This window comes from Malaclemys terrapin, chromosome 1 (genome assembly GCF_027887155.1).
Source record: "Malaclemys terrapin pileata isolate rMalTer1 chromosome 1, rMalTer1.hap1, whole genome shotgun sequence".
In the NCBI taxonomy this organism is placed as follows: domain Eukaryota; kingdom Metazoa; phylum Chordata; order Testudines; family Emydidae; genus Malaclemys; species Malaclemys terrapin.
In genome coordinates, this window is record NC_071505.1 from 72,723,188 (window position 1) to 72,744,319 (window position 21,132).

The following is a 21,132-nucleotide window of genomic DNA, read 5'->3' on the forward strand; positions in this document are numbered from 1 at the left end:
TAATGAGCAGTGTGGATGAGTTAATGTTACTATGTGAAACTAACATCACTGTCTAGTGTCTTTATATTTGAATATGAAACTTTAATGTACATTAATGAAGTGTTCTTCATGTAATGTTATTTTCTGTTTTACATATATAACTGTACAAAGAAGTACAATTTTTCTTAGAATGCTGAAGTTAATTGAAGTTATCTTGGTACTATAGGCAGAATGTCATTTTAAAAATGCCATAAAAGACAAAGGTATTCCACAAGACAAATACCGTAAATGTTATTTCCATATCTACTACATATTGTGAAGAAGTATTTGAATTTTACTTCATCAACTCTGTTTACACAAGGAAAGAGTTAATTATCAGTTTGGAATTTGACAGTTAACCAGCTGTTTATATTATCTTTCCAAGCATTTCTCCATTTGTGGGAGTCTGGTCAGTTTAATGAACTAGATGAGTAATTTCTTTTCAGAATGGTAAGAGATAATAATGAACCTGTTTGATTTTCAAGCACCTTACTGATCTTTCTTCCCAGATACTTTGTGTCTTTACACTGTACAAACAGTATGCAGATTTTTGTGTGTTACTAGTGCAATTAGTTTGTCATATGAACTCTGAGAAATTTAGAAAAACTGTATTTATAGTATTGTCAACCTCAAATGTTCAAAAATCATGAGTTAGTCCCCCTAAAATAAAAAGATTAAAAAAACCCACCATATTTTTTATTACCTGCCACAGGTTAGGGCGATCATGGCTCCCACTGGCCGCGGTTCGCTGCTCCAGGCCAATGGGGGCAGTGGGTAGTCGCGGCCAGCACATCCCTCAGCCCGCGCTGCTTCCCGCAGTCTCCATTGGCCTGGAGCAGCAAACCGCGGCCAGTGGGAGCTGCGATCGGCCGAACCTGTGGATGCGGCAGGTAAACAAACTGGCCCGACCCGCCAGGGTGCTTACCCTGGCGAGCCGTGTGCCAGAGGTTGCCAACCCCTGCTTTAAACCACAGCCAAATGGAAACATTGAGCATTGCAATGAAAGCAACAGTATCATGTTGTGATATGAACTGAGAACATTACTGGCCCCAGAAAAACAATTTCATTTGCTTTAAATGTCCTCAAAGTCTTGTTTACAGTAGGCAAGCTTGCAGGATAAATTTTTTTTTCCTGAATTTGTTCAAATGATTGACTACCCAGTATCATTTCCAGAAATGAGATATAACTTTTTCAACAAAACTAACTATGAGCAGGTGATCACCATTAATTTTTTTTCTGTGATATACAACACTTTTTAAGTTTCTTCATAAATATTACTAGGATTATTAGAGGATTTTTTTAAATTATTGATCCCTCTACATTAGCCTCATGTAGCTTTTATCATAAAATATAATTTCTAGCAAGATGTTTTCCATCATAGTTATGGTGGAGTGGCAACACCATAGTTAGGGTTATATAGTTTAATAATTCAAAATGTCCCACATAAATAATTTGTGCAAATAAGTGCAAGATGTAAATACCAACTGTTCAAGATATGTCAGCTATATTGTAGAAAAGATGAATGGTAATAATTCAGCGGCATAACTTTAAAAAAATATTTCCTGTATTTTTTGTTTATTGCAGGAAGAAGGTCACTTTTTGTGGACAGATGGATCTCCTTATCTTGGAAAAGCTGAGATCTCGTCCTTGTCCTTGATACTAGAGAATGAAACTGATTGCTGTGCTTTTCAGCAAAATCCAACTGGTCCAAACTATTTCTTCACAGGATTTTTCTGCTATATATCTTTGCCATATATTTGCGAATATGAATGTAACTATATTTCTTTCAGTCTTTTACATTTATCTGAAGGTGTTTTTTCCCCATAAAACTACATTAATGATGTTAATTTTAGAAAAATCAGCCTTTATATTTATCAATTATTCTAAATTTTTGGTGTTCTTTTTCAGTACCTTCTGTACCAGAAAACTTTGTGTTTAACGTGCAAGACATCAAAACAACCGAAGCTGTGTTTGTTTGGAGTGAGTTGAATGACTGGCTTAAATCAGGATTTGAACTTATAATTAAATACTATTTTGATGATTCAGAACAACATTTTGAGCGCTTGCCTCTAAATACAACACACACAACAATTGTGCAATTGTCTCCTGGTCGCCTCTATAGGGTTTTACTATCAGCAAGGAGCCCCAGAGGGGCACAGACTAACTTAAGTCCAGTTCTGATGGTAGAGACAAGTAAGTTACAAAACATACAGTAATAATAACCATTCAATCATTCACTTTTTCATATTTTTTTCTTTTAAGACACTATGTTTTATGTTCATGGACATGCTAAAATTAGAGATGGGCTGAACTGAAATCTTGGATATGAACACTGCTAGATTTTAGTGTTCAAAATCTTGATCTTAATCCATAGCTAAAATGCACTATTGGAACAGATTGTGAAAGGATTGAGGAGTTTACATAGGGCTTAAGTAGAAAACAGGCTAAAATGTGACTAGCTGTAAGGTCAGAGATTTAACTTCTGATTTAAAAAATATTTCAAAACCTCAATCCCATCATCATTCTGCACCTAGAACTTCCATTGAAGTCAAAAGGGTAAGGGCCAGGCTGTCAGTAAAAGGTGAAAAAGCACCCATTTGACCACCATGATTTAATAAAATTGCACAGGTTCTAATTCTCAAGGAAAAGACTTCTTTTGGAAATATTGCTATATCCATATCTATGTAGTGAAGACAAATTTTACAGTTTGAAATACACTATAGTTATTTTTGACCCAATGGAGCAAGCTAAATGGAATAGAGACAAATGTATAACCCAATTATCTACTGTCGTACCAAAATCTAACTGAACACACCCAGTGAACACTAGCAAACACTGGATAAAGGTGATTAATTCCTTTGAATCAAAGGTGAGTCAAAGAGAAATCTAATTAAGAATAAATTACTTCAGAGACACAAACAAAACTTCAAAACCACTCAGTCTGCCAAAGAATGATACAACAAGTAGAGGAACATATTTTACAACTTAATTTCTGTCTGAATCCAATCATTTTGTACCTTCTTTTTGAAAGTAGTATAGACAAAAAAGTATGAAATTATATTTTTTGTTCCAAAACGTAAAGTCAAATGGTTTTTTAAAGATATAAACATTTTAGGTGTAAAAATTGGATATATGAAACAACTGAGATAATTAAACTGCTAGAAGAAGAGGATATCGTTATATAGGGAATCAACTGCATATAATCTGGGATTATTCCAAACCAAAAGACTTTTGGTCTGATCTTTGAAAACTGATTGCAGGGGGAAATCCTTCAAGTTCCTATCTCTGTGGTGTTAAAATCTGTAGCGATTAAACAAGGATAGACGCTTTGGGCTGGATTAGCATCTGGTAAACCATCATGAGTAAGGGGCAGGGCATGGTTGCATTTCCCTAGGAGCAGAGCAGGAACCAAATTGCTCCAGAGGGAAGTAAGGTGTACCAGCCCTATACCTGGTGGATTTTACTCCCTCCTCTGTACTGGCTCAGGTCTGCTGACTTGTGTGTTTGAGGTGGAGAGACTACACCCACTTCCCACCCCTGCCTATCTGGTTATATCTTTAATAAGTAATAACTAAAAAATTGCCAGAAGCTATTTTCTTATTTTCCTTTTTTAATTTTGTCATCAGGGCCATTACATTCTCACAGTTTAGAGGCTACACATGTATCATCAACAGAAATCTATTTACAGTGGGACCCTCCAGAGAACTCCTCCAATGCATCTTTTCATCACTATCTTGTCACTATTTTGGACACTGAAGTGAACACATCGGAGAAATTACCAGTTCAGAAAAGCACCACTACAATGGTAATTAGAAACATCAAGCCGTATCATCAGTACAAGATATATTTACAGAGTGTAGCAGAAAAGGGATCTCTAAGCTGCAGTGAGAAGCCTATATTAATTACAACAGGTAATTACACATATATATATACATACATATATATATATATATATATATATATATATATATATATATATATATATATATATATATATATCTTTTCCATTTAAATTGAAAATAGAAAGCACAAAGTTACTGTTAATTGGTACTATATAAGTACACCTTTACCCCAATATAACGCTGTCCTTGGGACAGGGCTGGCTCCAGGCACCAGCTGAGCAAGCAGGTGCTCGGGGTGGCCAAGGGGAAGGGGCGGCACATCGGGCTCTTCGGCGGCAATTCGGCGGCAGGTCCCTCGGTCCCTCTGGGAGCTACAGCCGATCGCGGCTTTTTTTTTTTTCCCCCACCGCTTGGGGCGGCAAAAACCCTGGAGCCGGCCCTGCCTCGGGAGCCAAAAAATCTTACCGTGTTATAGGTGAAGCCTCGTTATATATCAAACGTGCTTTGATCCACTGGACTGTGCAGCCCCACTCCCCTGGAGCGCTGCTTTACCGCGTTATATCTGAATTCGGGTTATATCGCGTCACGTTATATCGGGGTAGAGGTGTAGTGATTTACTGGTACATGTTTGGAGGCAAGCCAGGCAAATTCTCTTTCTCTAAATTGCCTCTATCATTCATTAATTTTCCATGTGGGGAGTGTATCTATCCTCTTTTTTCCCCAGTGTCTTGTGTTAATATTTGCTAAATAAACTTCATAATGGTTTATATATATTTATTTACACAGCTCATATATTTAATAATAATAAAATGGCTAAATCTCCATGTATTCCAGTGTAGCTTTGAACATAAAAACATGATGAATGTGAAGTTTAAGCAAAGCTGAGCAGTGCACCAATTAGGAGGATTTTTTGCAATTTGCACTTGACACTTGCTCAAAGTTCCATAGGCTGTGGAACAGGGGGGCCATGACTCAACCACTTTTAAGCAGCGACCCCTTACTAAATCAGGACAGCTACTTCGGAAGCAGTCCAGACGTTACTTTGGCTGTGTGGTTGCAATGCAGTTGAAATTTGACCCAGACAGTCCTTGGAGGGGCTGGAGAGCCAAATTTCAGTGAGTGCCGCTGTGACTTGATGCACAGGGTCACAATGCCACTCAAATTTGGCTTGGTCACCCTTCTGTCAAGACAGAGGGATGGTCAGGACAAATGGGGTTGCGACCTGGCATATTGGGAGTCTGTTCGGTGCAGTGCCAGAGAGTCTGCTGAGAACTTAATTCCTGGCAGCGCTGGCTCATGCACTGTGTTGGTAAGAGAGGGGAGACTCCTGGGTCGAGGGAGACCTGGGGTTCCTGTGGGAGCAGGAGAGGGGAGAGAGTATAGGGAACAGAACAGAGTCCCAGCTGGGGGGGAATTCCCATCCCCCCAGAAGTATCTCATTTGACCTACATGAAGATAGACCAATGATTATACTAATGGTCAGATTTTGATACCCTCATTCACAGTGTTTAGTGCTTTACTCTGTAACTATTTCCACTGGAATGGAAGGGACTACTTGCAGAGTAGGGGACTACTGATTGTGAGTAAAGGTGGTCACAAAGGATGACTGGAGCAATTTTAATAAAATACTAGTAATAAATAATACTTTTCAGATACCAATCACCATTAAACCATCCATTTTCTATATTTATATGGAGACTCAACAGCACAGAAACAAAGAGCACAGTACTGTTCATCCTTTCACACATTCTGGATAGCTCAACTTCCCCTTCCCATCTTTCCCACTTCCTCAAGCCTTGTCCTTAATGTTTCCACCTGCCCACCCCATCCTACAATATAAAACCACAGAGAGATACAACAAGAAACTGCAGTTTATGTGAAAGAATGCAATTTAAAAATCATTAACTACAGAAAGTGAGTGTACAATCTGATATAACCTCTCTTTTGTTTAAAGCACTGTACAAATTTAGAGGTTTCTCTTGCTATGGTTATGTATGTGTCTTATCCAAGTATCACAAAAGAAAACATAAAATCAAAGGATTGCATTAGGAAGGGTTACTAAACGGACAATACCTTTAACCTGTATTTATACACTGTAATTTTTTGTCTTTATTTAAGCTGTCAGTCCACCTAGCAATGTTGTTATTCATCCTGAGGATGTGCAAGAAGAGAGTGTAATTCTTCACTGGAAGGTACCACAAGAGGGCCTTGGATCCTACATTCAAGTGAAACCTACTAGAGATGTGGATGAAACTGTAAAGTTTTTAGTAAACACCACAGATAGATTTAAGATTAATCATCTAGTTCCTGGCATGACTTATGAAATAGCAGTGGCAACTGTGAATAATGGAAATATGAGTGAACTGAAGACCATTCAATGCACCCTAAGTAAGATAAAATTTTATAAAGATTAACAGATTTTTTTTATTATTATTATTGTTGTTTAGCATAAATGATTTGGCAGATAGGGTAGTTTTGCCTGGCAATCTTGGGCCTAAATTGAGAGATTAATGCATTTATGTAAACTGTCAGAGGCACAGTCTTTAAATTAAGAGCATCAGAATTACATAGCACAAGTCAATGCAAATGGTACAGCATTATATCATAACCATGCTTAGACGTGCAATGGCAGCACTGAATGCAGTTGTGTGAGAGAGATGGGGACCAGCTAGGACATTTTACTCCCACTGTGAAAAGAGATTGGGTGTGTTGTGGATTTGAAATGGGGTGACAAAATACAGGAATGGTGCGGGTTAGATAATCTGTATATTGGTCTGTTATTGGAAAGGCTGTTAATCCAAGTAAAATGCCAGGAGTTATGTAGGCTGCTACAGCAAGAGTATGTTGACAAAGATGTAAATGGATGAGGGAAACGAATTAAAGGCTAATAAGTAGAAATATAGTGCACATAATTTACGAGAGGTAAAAACTGCACATTGTTTACCTAAGGATCTTCTCTGTTATACTTAGTTTCCTGGGAGATAGAGAAGGTTCTGGTACAATATAGATTTTTAGCAAGTATGTAAGGAATGTGGAAGGTTCACACTTAATATGTGTATGTTTGTGTAGGGCAATGGCTCTCAAACTTTTGTACTGGTGACCCCTTTCACATAGCAAGCCTCTGAGTGCGACCCCTCCCATAAATAAAAAACACTTTTTTTATATATTTAATACCATTATAAATGCTGGAGGCAAAGCGGGGTTTGGGGCAGAGGTTGACATCTCGCGACCCCCCATATAATAACCTCATGGACCCCTGGGGGGTCCCGACCCCCAGTTTGAGAACCCTTGGTGTAGGGGGATAGGGTTGTATAATATAGACAGCTGAAAAATGACATCATCACACTAAATATAACTGATTACAGTATTTTTTGGTAGATTTTTGTCATTTTTTGGGCATAGCATGGTGTCCAATACCTCATTCCAGTTACAGAGGCCAGGAAATTACAGAAGGTACTTTTCACAGCTGCTAGCACCAGCTGTGGGGCAAGAATGCTAAGATGTAAAGATCGCTTACCAGTGAAATGTAGGCTTACTTGGCACTTCTGTGACTGAATTTACTCTCCTTATTTTACAATCCATACGTTCATTTGTCTAAATTTGTTTCAAATACTGGTTCTTCACTGCTTATTGGAATTATGAATGAAAAGGAAATTAATATGACATCTTCTGTAGACTAAACTGTTGTGAGATTGACCTCCCTTATAAAGTGCTTTGAGATTTAGTGATGAAAAATGCTATATGAGAGCTCGTTCTTTATTTATTTCTCAGTGATACTGTATCTTATTATGGTAGCTATCACTTTATGCCATATGAACATATTTCCCAGAAAATCTGCTTCAGATTTATTGTATTACAGTAACTCCTCACTTAAAATCGTCTCGGTTAATGTTGTTTCGTTATGTTGCTGATCAATTAGAAAACATGCTCGTTTAAAGTTGTGCAATGCTCCCTTATAACGTTTTTGGCAGCCGCCTGCTCTGTCCACTGCTTGCAGAAAGAGCAGCCCGTTGGAGCTAGCTGGTGGGGGCTTGGAACCAGGGTGGACCAGCAGCCCCCCTACCAGCTCCCCGCTCCCCTAAGTTCCCTGTGCGGCAGCTGCCCAGCAGGCCTTCAATTGCCGGCAGTTCAGCTGTCCCTCCCCCGCATTGCCATGTGCTGCTCCTGCCCTCTGCCTTGGAGCTGCTCCCAGGAGCCTCCTGCTTGCTGTGCGGGGAGGAGGGGAGTAGGGGGGCTAATGTCAGCGTGTCCCCCTCTCCCCTGCTCCTGCCCCCCTGCTTACTCCATCTCCATAGAGCGGGAGGGGGGGAGAGGAAGGGACACGACAGGGCTCAGGACAGAGGGAGCTTGCTGGCAGCAGCTGCTGTCTCAACTTGCTGATCTGCTTAAAAAGGCAGTGTACTTAGAGTGGGGTCAGAGTACTTAAAGGGGCAATGCACATCTCTCTCGCTCTCTCTCTCTCACACAGGGATTGTGTCTCTGTCTCTGTCTGCCGTGTTGTCTCCCCTCCCTCGATTTGTGCTGCCTTGTAGAGTGTGAGGCTACATTAACAACAATGTGTTAACCCTTGAGGGCTCAGCCAGTGCTAGTTCATCATTTAGCAGTAAGGCATTCCCTGGGAAATATCCCACCCTCTTCAACCCTCTGACTTCACTACCTCAACTAAACTTCACAATCATCATTGCTATGTACAGTATTAAATTGTTTGTCTAAAACTTATACTGTGTGTGTGTGTGTGTGTGTATATATATATATATATACTCGTTCATAAGCTGAATTTTTTTAGTAAAAAAGGGAAGCATCAGAGAAGGGGGTCAGCTTATGAATGGGTATAGAGAGGGAGAGGTGTGACACAGCCCCTCCCCCCCAACAGAGGGAACAAGGAGAGGCAGCACAGCCAGCAGAGCCAGAAGGGAAGAGGCGGGACCAAAGTCTCTCCTCTTCTGGCCACACTGCTCTCCCCCTAGCCGCCAAAGCAGCTGCAGCTCCGGGGCTGGCAGGCTGTGGCCGTGCCACCCGGCCCGGCCCGCCGGAGCAGGCTGCGGCCGCGCTGCCCAGCCTGCCGGAGCAGCTCCGGCCAGGCCAGAGACATCCTCACCTGGTCCGCCCCAGCTAAGGTGGGAAGGGATGGGATGGGGAGAGTGTGGGGTTCCCGGGCTAGGGGTGGGGTCATGTGGGGGGGGGGTCAACCCCTGACTCCCAGCTTCTCTCTCCTCCTCCTCCCCCCCCGGCAAAATTTTCACACCAGTTGCTGTCTTGGCCCATCAGGGTAAGCCGCTGGCGGGCTGGGGCACTTTGTTTACTTAGGTTTACCTCCATGCCTGCAGACGCTCGAGGTAAACAAACTGCCTCAGCCCGCCAGTGGCTTATCCTGATGGCCTGGGAGCCAAAGTTTGCCGACCCCTGAATTATAGGGTAGGCTTATGAATGGGTCATTAAAATTTCCATTTTTACTTATCCATCTTGCAGTGGTCAACTTATAAATGAACCGGCTTATGATCGAGTATGTATAAATATATATATTTATTTTGTCTGGTGAAAAAAATTTCCCTGGAATCTAACCTCCCCATTTACATTAATTCTTATGGGGAAATTGGATTCGCTTAACATTGTTTTGCTTAAAGTCGCATTTTTCAGGAATATAACTACAATGTTAAGCGAGGAGTTACTGTATTTTCATTCAGCTTTTTGTTAACTCATCTAACATTTGCTCTATTTTTTCTTGTTCCAGAGCCCAAACCAGTTCAGATTATTGTCCCTTATGACATTTCTAGTAATTCTGTGGTTTTATTTCTTCAAATACCTGATGTTGGAGTATTTGATGGTATATATGTTACAAGCAAAGGAGGACCTAATGCTACGCTGGCTTTAAGGAATGATAATAAAGTAACAATTGAAAACTTGATCCCAGGCACAGAATATGATTTTTATGTTTCTACAGTAAGTAGAAACACGTTAAGCTCCGTATATCACGTACCTGGTGTAAAAACATGTAAGTAAATTAAAAAGTAATTTCCTAAATTACAACTTTAAATTGTTTTTGAAGGCCAAGATCTCCTCTACTCAGTATAGATACAGCGTCAGACCTTGAGATCTATTTTGGAAATTCATAATTAAATCATACCACTAGATGTTTTATAAAGAAAGCTATAACTATACATTAGCATTGCTGATATTTTAAGTCTTTGTACTCATTTAGATGCTTTATTTGTACCAAGTCTCTACTAATAATTAGCATGTAATTCAAGAATTAAAACAATATTAAATTTGTTGTTGGCCTTGTGGGAAAAATAAAGTATTGATGTTTTGACCATTCCTATTTAGTCAATCAGATGAATATCAACAGAGCTTTTTCTATGTCCTGATATCAATAGGTCTGTGCTTATGGATGCATCTAAAGGTATGTTAGGGGATGTGTAATAGTGTTTACATTTCAGTGCTGCAAGGTACTAACATCAATGAGAATTAAGCTCAGCACTTCATAGGAGACACTCACCACTAAAGCTGGTTGGAATTCTTGGAATGACTCCCCCCCCCCACTACAAATATGCTTTTTCTAAAAATATTTTTTATGGTGAAATTTTTTTGTTGTTTTTAAATTTTCCATTTTTTCCCCAATGAAACTCCAAAACCCCAAAATGTTTTGGTTTTTCATTTTTCTGCTTTTAATTGTTTCCATTTTTCAACTCCCTACATCATACACTATTTTTCAGTGGCAAAATGTTAGAAGGAAAAAAGAGAGGATAGAGGAAAAGAGAGACAGGAGAACCTCACAAAAATATGAAAATATTCAAAACAGAAAATTTTTGTGACTGAAAACTTGATAAAAATCATTGCAGAAAATTTTGAATGAATGGAAAAATGTTCCTCTTAAAAACCTACAGAATGAAAATGATTTCTGAATTTTCTATTAAACATCTTTACCATTTTTAAACCAGTTCTACTCATCCCCTCCCAGGACCCAGGCCTTAAAATATTAATTGACTTTGGGCCAAATCCTCATGGCAGAGTCCAGCCTGAGTAAGTCGGCTGGGTATTGGGCAGATAGTTGGAGGCAGAAGGAAAAAACCCTCATCTCTCAAGGCTATGAAGTCACAGAGGCTACTTCATTTTATTATTCTGAGGAGCCTTCTACACCCTTTTCCACCCTTACTGCAAGGCAGAGAACTGGCCATTGCGTGCAGCTACAGATACTTCGGCTCCTTGTTCATCCTTCCCTTGTAAAAATTTGGCTACTTAGACAGACACTTAATGGTTTTAAACAAATATTACACTCATTTAGTGTTACCATAATACCCTTCTGCCCCCCAATGCTTTTTATTAGCTCCATGATTAACCAGTGAGAACCCTTTAGGGCATTGTGGATGAGATCTGATCTGCAAATATTTATTACAGAAATGAGCTGTGGAAGTTAATATGTATTTTACCATCTGTTTTTGAGAAAAACATGTTTTGTAGTAAATAAAAGTAAGTGTGGCTAGAAACGCAATCACTGAAGGGATATAATAAAAAAACAAGGGATACTATTTTGGGGACAATGTACTGCATATGTGATGCTGAACTCCAACACACATAACAACCTCTGTATTAAGGTAACGATATATGGAAATATGCGGTGAACCTTTCACATAGTCTGAGATGAGGGCCACATAGCCCCACCATAGTCAGAGGCCCTTGTATGCTTATGGATCTAGTGAAATATTTATGCTTCTACTGAAGCATGTATTGCTGTCAACTTACTCTCAGTTGTCTGTAGTGATATTATTTTTCCAGTGTAGCATATGTCCTCCACACACATTTCTTGATATCATACCTACTTTTTTAGTTTGCAAAACCTTTAGGGATCTCATATGTGGGACCATTTTTGTGTTCTAAGTCAAAATGAAAACATGTCAAGTAGAAGGTTTTAGAGTGTGCATAGAATTTTGTGTTAGAATTTGAAGGGCTATGCTTTTTGACACACAAGCCATGGGAGCTTGTGTCCCTGAGGGCTTGATCCTGCAACTTCTCTCTCCAGCTGAGTTGGCCTTTGAGCCCCACAAATGTAATGAAAAATAAAAAATATTAGGAGAATACAGTAACTCCTCACTTAAAGTCGTCCCGGTTAACGTTGTTTCGTTGTTACATTGCTGATCAATTAGGGAACATGCTTGTTTAAAGTTGCGCAATGCTCCCTTATAACGTTGTTTGGTAGCCTCCTGCTTTGTCCATTGCTTGCAGGAAGAGCAGCCTGTTGCAGCTAGCTGGTGGGGGCTTGGAACCAGGGTGGACCAGCAGCCACCCATCAGTCCCCCCTATCAGCTCCCCGCTCCCCTAAGTTCCCTGTGCGGCAGCCGCCCAGCAGGTGATCAATTGCCGACAGTTCAGCTGTCCCTCCCCCCACTACAATGTGCTGCTCCTGCCCTCTACCTTGGAGTTGCTCCCCGGAGCCTCCTGCTTGCTGTGTGGGGTGGGAGAAGAAGGGGGCTAATGTCAGGGTGTCCCCCTCCCCCCTGCTTCTGCACCCTGCTTACCCCATCTTCCATAGTGCAGGGGAGACACATGACAGGGCTCAGGACTGAGGGAGCTTCTTGGCAGCAGCTGCCGTCTCAGCTTGCTGATCTACTTAAAAAGGCAGTATACTTAGAGTGGGGTCAGCGTACTTAAAGGAGCAATGCGTATCTCTCTCACACACATGGTGTGTGTCTCTATCTCTGTCTGCCATGCTGTCTCTCCTCCCTCCATTCGTGCTGCCTTGTAGAGTGTGAGGTTACATTAACAAAAATGAGTTAACCCTTGAAGGCTCAGCCAATTGCTAGTTCATCATTTAGCAGTAAGGCATTCCCTGGGAAATATCCTACCCTCTGATTTCGCCACCTCAACCAAGCCTCACAATCATCATCGCTGTGTAACAGTATTAAATTGTTTGTTTAAAACTTATACGCTGGGTGTGTATATACATAATATAGTCTTTTGTCTGGTGAAAAAAATTTCCCTGGAACCTAACCCCACCCAATTACATTAATTCTTATGGGGAAACTGGATTCGCTTAACATCGTTTCACTTAAAGTCGCATTTTTCAGGAACATAACTACAACGTTAAGTGAGGAGTTACTGTATAACCTTTTAATTAAAACAAAGATTCTAGTCCTTTTCCTTGCAAAAATGACATTGACATGTAAACCAATATAAACAAGAGGTAAGCTGATTGCTGGGGTTGAATGGAAAAGCAAGCTTAATTCCACCTTTGCAACAGGAGATTGAGACCTAAAGAGCACTCTTACCCATTCATACACACATTTTTATAGGAAATGAGTTAGTTAAGCTTGGTGTAGCCCAGGGGTCGGCAACGTTTGGCAGGCGGCTCGCCAGGGTAAGCACCCTAGCGGACTGGGCCAGTTTATTTACCTGCTGACGCTGCAGGTTCGGCCGATCGTGGCCCCCACTCACCACGGTTCGCTGTCCCGGGCCAATGGGGGCGGCAGGGAGCGGCGCAGGCGAGGGATGTGCTGGCCGCGGCTTCCTGCTGCCCCCATTGGCCCAGGACGGTGAATCGCGGCCAGAGGGGGCCGCGATCGGCCGAACCTGCCGCGTCAGCAGGTAAATAAACTGGCCCGGCCCGCTAGGGTGCTTACCCTGGCGAGCCGCATGCCGAACGTTGCCGACCCCTGGTGTAGCCCGTAGTATCATCTTGCTAACCCATTCCACAATACTTAGGTTAGCCTTGGGCATGCTGGTGTGATACTAGTGGAGAGGGATTAGTTACATTTTGGGGGAGTGGATGGCAAAAAAGTTTTTACTAGCCTGCCCAGAAATGCCAGCTCTGCCACAAGAGGGAAAAGCATAATCAGACCCAATATGGTTTTCAGATAGGCAAATTCATCAGTAGCAACTGATTTTCTTTGAATTTTGACGAATATTAGCTCTCATTCTTTCCCTACTTTTCTTTTTTCAAATTTTTGCTTCTGTGTATGTGTGTGTTTGTTATAGAATCATAGAAGTGTAGGACTGGAAGGGACCTCAAGAGGTCTTCTAGTCCAGGCCCCTGCACTCAAGACAGGACTAAGTATTATTTAGACTATCCCTGACAGGTGTTTGTCTAACCTGCTCTTAAAAATCTCCAATGACGGAGATTTCACAACTATTCCAGTGCTTAACTACCCTGACAGTTAGGAAGTTTTTCCTAATGTCCAACCTAAACCTCCCTTGTTGCTATTTAAACCCATTGCTTCTTGTCCTATCCTCAAATGTTAAAGAGAACAAATTTTCTCCCTCCTCCATGTAACAACCTTATATGTCCGTGAAAACCCCTTAGTCTTCTCTTCTCCAGACTAAACAAACCCAGTTTTTTCAATCTTCCCTCATAAGTCATGTTTTCTAGACCTTTAATCATTTTTGTTGTTCTTCTCTGGACTTTGTTCAGTTTGGCCATATCTTTCCGGAAATGTGGTGCCCAGAACTGGACACAGTACTCCACTTGAGGCCTTATGTGATCTTGGATCCTATCCTGCCATCTGTTTCTGTTCCAGACTTTCACTGGCCTCTATGGGGATCTGAAAATACAATATAAAGTCTCATCCTGCTGTCCTTCACTTGCATGTCTCCCATTGACTTCAATGGCATTTATGTGTGCAGAACTGATGGATAGGGCCCATTGCATTTAGATGTTTTTATGTGGTTTGGTTTTTTTAGGTCTGGCAGCTCCACTAAATGTACATGAAGGTAAAGTTACAGATACTTCAATACAAATTGTTTGGGATCGTGCTGATGGAAATTTTCAGCAGTATGAAGTCACATGTACAAATTGTGCAGGCACTATCATGGTATGTTTTAAAGAACATTAATTGTGTATAGTCAAGAAAGTTACTGTTGCACCGCTTCTAGTCAAATAAATTGTATATGATGCTAACAGATATTAACCCATTCAAAACACAGAGATGCTTCAAATAAACAGTTTACTATTACTTAAAAAAACTTGAAGCAGTTCCATAGAAATACGTAAGCTATAACGTTTGATTTGTAGGTCCAAAAAGTCATGCAAGAAATGGCGTTGTTTTCCAATCTTATTCCTGGAATGCTGTACAACTTTACAATTCGAACAGAAAAAGAAGGTTTCAAAGACAGCCTTCTTGTAATAAAAGAAATAGAGACAGGTGAGACCTTACTGTTATAATTTGGTATACGTTTGCCTCTACCAGTATTACTTGTATTCTCCTGCAGTTGCTTGAAACTTTTTTGTCTTAGGTAGTTAGTTCAACCATCTTCATAATTTCTTCCAAGTTCTCCTTCATTGTTATCTTCTTGGCTCTTTTCTTTGGCTGTTTCCCTGCTCTGAAAAGCATATTTGGGTATGGTTAAACTGTGCCATGGTCCTGCTAATGTTATCTTAAGAATTATGTTGCCAGATGTCCACTCTTGTGACTGATATTGCACAGTGCTTGGCAAGTGTTGCTAGTCATTAGAAAAAGCAAGCAAAATAATTTGCCTTAGAATTTCTCACTTTAATGTCTGATCCTGCTTGCTCAGTTGTTGAATTTGGGCAACTTGTGTATTGTGGACCCAGCTGATTCCTGTACATGGGTGCAATTCCCATTGGCATCCCTTTGGAGTTGCATCCATTTACACCAGGAATGAATTTGTGTGTGTGTGTGTGTGTGTGTGTGTGTGTGTGTGTGTGTGTGTATATGTATATAGATATATTCTCCATCTTCAGCTTTGGCTTATGAAATATCTATGTAATGGTTTTCTGCAATATTGAAGTCTCATTGGACTTCACATCAGTTGTGTTTTCTGTTTTTCTTTCTTTTCCAATCATGTCTGTATTCTTAGGTGCTATCCATATCTAGTTAGTTTCCACCAGAGTAGGTTGGTCTTCCTTTCAGTCAGGCACTCTAGTTCGCAGAAGCATATATATTTCCCATCTCAGCTTAATAAATCTTATGTCATGGCCCTTTGATTTTAATCACACTTTCTGCTGTCTATCTCTCTGCTGCCATGATTTTTTTCTTTCTGTCATACAACTAAATTCTGTTTCCTTAAAGCTACCTCCTGCTCTCAGTTAAGGCCCTTTATCACTTGAACCCAGGTTTGTTTGCAACTTTCTTTCCTTCTGGAATTATTTTCAATCCACAAGACTCTTTCAGTTTCAGAAGTTCTGTCTCCCCTTTAGGGTGACCAGACAGCAAGTGTGAAAAATCGGGACAAGGGATGGGGGGTAATAGGAGCCTATATAAGAAAAAGACCCCAAAATCATGCCTGTCCCTATAAAATCGGGACATCTGGTGACCCTACTCCCCTTACTCAGTCACCCATTTGCACTCATAACTTACTTAGGCTGCTTCTCTGAAGACACTGCCAATTGTATTGTGTTCAAATATCACCATCAAGTGATTATACTGCCACTATCTAGTACCATCCCCAGTTAATGATTTTGCGGTTTAGAGCTCATCACCGTACTGCTGCCTCTTCCTCCAGAGATTGGTTGGCTAGTAGGGGTGACTCAGCTGTGGCTGTAAGGCTACAAAAAAGGTGTATTTTTGCGGTAAGATAACTAAAGACTGTCTCATAACACATAGGGCTGAATTAAGGACTATAGAGACTTACCTGGGTTCAATTCAAGGTTCTAGAAGGGAGTGTGCTGTAGTGGTTATTGACCCTACTGTGTGCTCTCTGCCCCTCTGCTCTTGTTCAACCCAAGCTGGCTCCTGTCCTGTACTCCTTTCCTCTTATCCACCACACTTCCCCCTCTGTTCCTATTCACAACCCCACCTCCTGACCCCTTCCACTTCTGTTCCTGGCCTGTCTGTCTCTTTTTCTATCCTTCCTGCTACTCCTGAGAGTGGAGACAGAGAGGGAGCATGCCAATTCCCCACTAGTGTGAAGTCCTTGAGGGACCTTGTGTCAGTGATGTAAATTAAAGCTGCCCCTCCTGCAGTTTTAATTTGTATGGGGGCCACGTGGCTGTAAATCAGGGAGTTGTGACCAGTTCCCTATTATTTTTACTCAGAGGTATGGTACAGTGGAGAATCAAGCCCTGTATGTGTTACTCTGTGTATCCTTGTGATAAGTATATTTTAGGGACTATACAAACTTTTCTAGGTGTGGTGGGTTTTTTGGCTGGGGGTAATTGGTGCTGTTAGCCCTATGATAGAATAGGCTATTTAAACATTGCTTTCTTTATTGATACAGTACCAAGCCTGGTTAAATATATGAATCACAGTAAAGACTCAGAATCAATAACTGTTACCTGGCCATCAGCACAAAATATATTTGATGGATACATTATTTCAATTATCAGCAAAAGCTTCCGCAAAGAGGAAATATTATCTTCCAGTGTAAGGTACGAGGATGATATTTTACTGCCCAATCAAATAAATATATATAACCAGATGTCACATTGCATATTTAAAGAGACTCTGCTGAATTATTATTTATATGTAATATTCATTGTTTGACAGGTAAGTTTAAAAATCATAGAATCATAGAAATGTAGGGCTGGAAGGGACCTCAAGAGGTCATCTAGTCCAACCCTGCACACTAATGTTAATGTGCAGTTACGTACAGAAAAAAAAATCTTAATCTTGATTAACAAACATCTTCCTCTTCCTCTTTTATGAATCACTTTTTTTTTTAGAAATAAACAAATCTAATGGGCTTTATACCTAGATAAGCCCAAATTAAAACCCTGGGTCTGAATACCCACCCACCAGCCTATGGTCATGTCACGATCTGGGTCAAAATTTATCATCTCAGATCCATCTCTGTCTGAAATGAATTAATGCTACCTGAATGTTGCATATAGAGTGACTGCAGGATCTGAACATGATTCCTGTAAGGAATTTAACTTGCATCATATAAAAGCAATCTCAATGGCTGGCAGCATATGCATATAACTTTTGCATTAGGTCCATGTAATAATAATTAATCTGTGAATGATGTACAGTAATAATATATATTTGTTTTCCAAATTCTTAAAAATATAACCATGTTTTTCTTAAATATGTAGAATGTTCAGATTTGAAAGTCTTTCCCCGGGGACTGACTTCTTAATTAGTATTGTGACTACCAATGGATTAAAGAAAAGCCATCCTACCACCCTCAAGATTAATACTTGTAAGTTCATGCTTATTTATTTAATTGTCAGGGCTGGAGATAGTAAGGGCTGTTCTTTTTTTTAGAGTCTTGGTTGAAATATATTTTTATTTAATCCAGGAATCTTAATGTTATGATTAAATTCATACACATGTATAACATTCTTACCTTTTCAAGCTAAAGAGCTGTAAACATGAAATAAATGAAAATATTGAGAAACAAATAATTTTCTTCTATGTTATTAAGGGAAGCTACATGTAGTTAGATAAATGGTGTGAATAATTAGAATAAAATAATGTAAATAAAATTGCTTTTTCTACAGAATTTTGCATTACTTTCATCTCCCTAAACCAATTTTGTTTTTATAATTTACTAGTTATTTTATCACACTGTACCTCAAGCAACAACATGATCTATTATTAACATGTAGGAATGAATTCAGTCTATCCTTCATTCTTCTGAGCTATGAAATGTAAACTTTATTTTCATATTTAGTATGAAATGTAAAATATGTATTTAAAAATGTCTATAAAATTCATTCTCCTTTAAACTTGTCTAGAATATTCTGATATTATATTATGTATCTCTGTCTATCTTTACCTCAGATCCTGATCCACCCTCAGATTTACAGGTTTTTGGACAAGAAGAGTACACCGTATATTTGTCTTGGAAACTGCCAAGAGGAGGCTTTGAAATGTTTCAGGTGAGATAAATAATGTGTAAAAACTAATGCTGCCTTTTAAATCCTTTTCAGTTCTCAGTGAAATATACCATATACTGCAAAACCTAAAGGGAATTTTGTCTTTCTAGTTCACATTAATTTGTGAAAGGATTACTGTCATTTGAGGAAAATCAGCTATCTTTATATTAGGTACATATTACATACATAAAATGATGTTAAAAGTATGTTAAGATTGCACTCAAGCACTCAAAAGTAAGGGAATGCCAGAATTACCGGTAAGTTTACCCATGCAATGTTAATTTGGGCCCTCTGTGCACGTGTATTATGATAGGGTCCTACCCAACATCACATAAGAAATCTCTAGGTGAGCCTGGAATAAAATCCAGTCCTCCTGGGGCCCAATACAGTGCCTTAACCCCAAGAGACTATCCTTTCTCTTCTTATAACCTTCTGCTTATTTGCTGTTGATCATGAAAGCATAGCCAAACATATATATTTGGCACATTCATTCTGAAAAGAAGTGTGGATCCACAGCACAGACCCATACCTCTTAAGCTAAACACTAACTGACAGAAATGACGAGGAGCCCTTGTGGCACCTTAGAGACTAAGAGAAAAGAAGTGTGGCCAAGTGGATGAGACTTGCCATATCAGATACAGGTTTCTGTTCCGGGCTCTGTCAGAAGAGTCCTTGACTAACATCTGTTTATCTGTAAAATGAGAAGAATGATACTTGCCTGCCTCCTAAATAGGGTCATGAAGCTCTTCTCAATATGATAAGGGTTATGAAGTGCACAGAGATATTAATATCAGGCTATGGAAGACAGAAGAGTAGAATTCATGATTCCTTCCTGGCCAAGGAGGGGTCAGGATCCCTCTTCTTGTTGTTGATGCTGCTGCTGTGTCCTATATGGAGCTCAAGGTCTATCGGACTTGGGAGCATGTTCAATGCAGATGGAAGCGCAATGGGGCCCGGAAGCATGCTCAGCGCAGTCGACGTATAATAAGCTATTTGGGGCTAGGAGAATGTGTAATGCAAATGACACGTAGGGAGTTTTGTGAGGTTAGAAGCATACTCAGTGTAGTTGTTATATAGGGAGCTGTAAGGATCTGTGAGCATGCCAAATGCAAATGGAAGATCAGTGGGGCTAGGGAACATATTTAGTGTATATGGAATGTTCAGAGATTGTAGCAGCAAGCTTCTACCAGGCTCTACTGATGACCATTTCTGCCAAATGTCATGTCCCTGCTCCAAACCCCCAAAGCACCTCTTCAGTGAAACAGTTTTGTGTGGGGGTGGCGGGGGAGGGAATCAACATTGGCAAAACTCCTGTAATCTGAGGCAGAAACCAAGCATGGAGAATTTCAACCCAAACAATTAAAAACTGGCACATTTATAAGCAACTTTAAACAGGGGATTATAATGAAAAATATTAGGCAACTTTACATACAGGCATCACTAAATACTTTGCCTATAATATAATATGGGGATTATCTCTATCTGAGAAGTTGGATACAAAGCTCTTGTGCATCCGCAGAAGTGGGTATTCACCCACGAAAGCTCATGCTCCAATACGTCTGATAGTCTATAAGGTGCCACAGGACTCTTTGCTGCTTTTACAGATCCAGACTAACACTGCTACCCCTTTGATACAAAGCTCTCTTAGATAATTAAAAAGAGAAGTTTGTGCCCTTTGATATTAGAAATTGTATTTTTCTCTATATTTGCACTAAGGTTTCAGATTTGACATGTGACATTGACGTCCTATAATCTGAGTTTTCTTAATATAGCAGTTTCTTGGATTGGTACCTCCACTAGAGTAAGAATACAGTGTTCACCATCAATCTGACTTACTGAGAGTGGCCAGTGATCCCAGCCACAGCACAATTCATTCATGCATCCCATAGTATTTTACTCATTTTTAAAATAAGTTCTCTTTGATTTTCTATGCCAGCTGAGATGTGCTTTTGAAATTGTTTGTATGTGTTTGGCAAGGGTGTATTTGCCAAATCATATGGAAAAAAATTGTAATCACTAATATTAATCTCTATGACACAGTATTATTGTTTGACTAATCATAGAGGAGGCAGCCATGTTAGACAGTGTTTTTCCTGAATAAATGAGATTGTGTAAAACTTTAATGAGAAAGACTTCAGTAGACTGGTTACTTAGCAAAGTGTACCTGCATAATTGGGATCATTTTACTAATCATTTAAAATTAATCATCCCAGCTCACCATCTTTCCGTGACATGTATAGTAGTTTGTAGAGTGAAGATAACACTTAAAATGTGCTTTCTTGTTTCATATATATATGTAGATATTTTAATGCATTACTTTGCTTTTAGTATTTTGCCCCTCTTTGTAATTCACATGAATAAACAACATTGTCCTCGGAGTTAAGCCCAAAGAAACAGGCACTGTGCTGGGGAGATACACAAGGGTCTGAGGGGATGGAATCCGCACTCCCAGCCACTTCCTGGCTGTACTACTGTGCTTTCAGATCTCTCTCGCTCCTGTGA

The 21,132-nt window shown here is 40.0% G+C and overlaps 1 protein-coding gene across 1 annotated transcript in view; it reads left to right on the plus strand.

Annotated features, from left to right (window-relative positions):
• The window catches only part of PTPRQ (protein tyrosine phosphatase receptor type Q), a 199,396-nt gene that overhangs the window by 13,279 nt on the left and 164,985 nt on the right, over nt 1-21,132 (plus strand). Inside the window, exons 6-15 of the mRNA XM_054027278.1 lie at nt 1,603-1,789; nt 1,927-2,211; nt 3,645-3,929; nt 5,979-6,248; nt 9,592-9,852; nt 14,532-14,662; nt 14,863-14,992; nt 17,028-17,178; nt 17,845-17,951; nt 18,536-18,633. Coding sequence (XP_053883253.1) covers nt 1,603-1,789; nt 1,927-2,211; nt 3,645-3,929; nt 5,979-6,248; nt 9,592-9,852; nt 14,532-14,662; nt 14,863-14,992; nt 17,028-17,178; nt 17,845-17,951; nt 18,536-18,633 — 1,905 coding nt within the window. The remainder of the gene's footprint in view (nt 1-1,602; nt 1,790-1,926; nt 2,212-3,644; nt 3,930-5,978; nt 6,249-9,591; nt 9,853-14,531; nt 14,663-14,862; nt 14,993-17,027; nt 17,179-17,844; nt 17,952-18,535; nt 18,634-21,132) is intronic.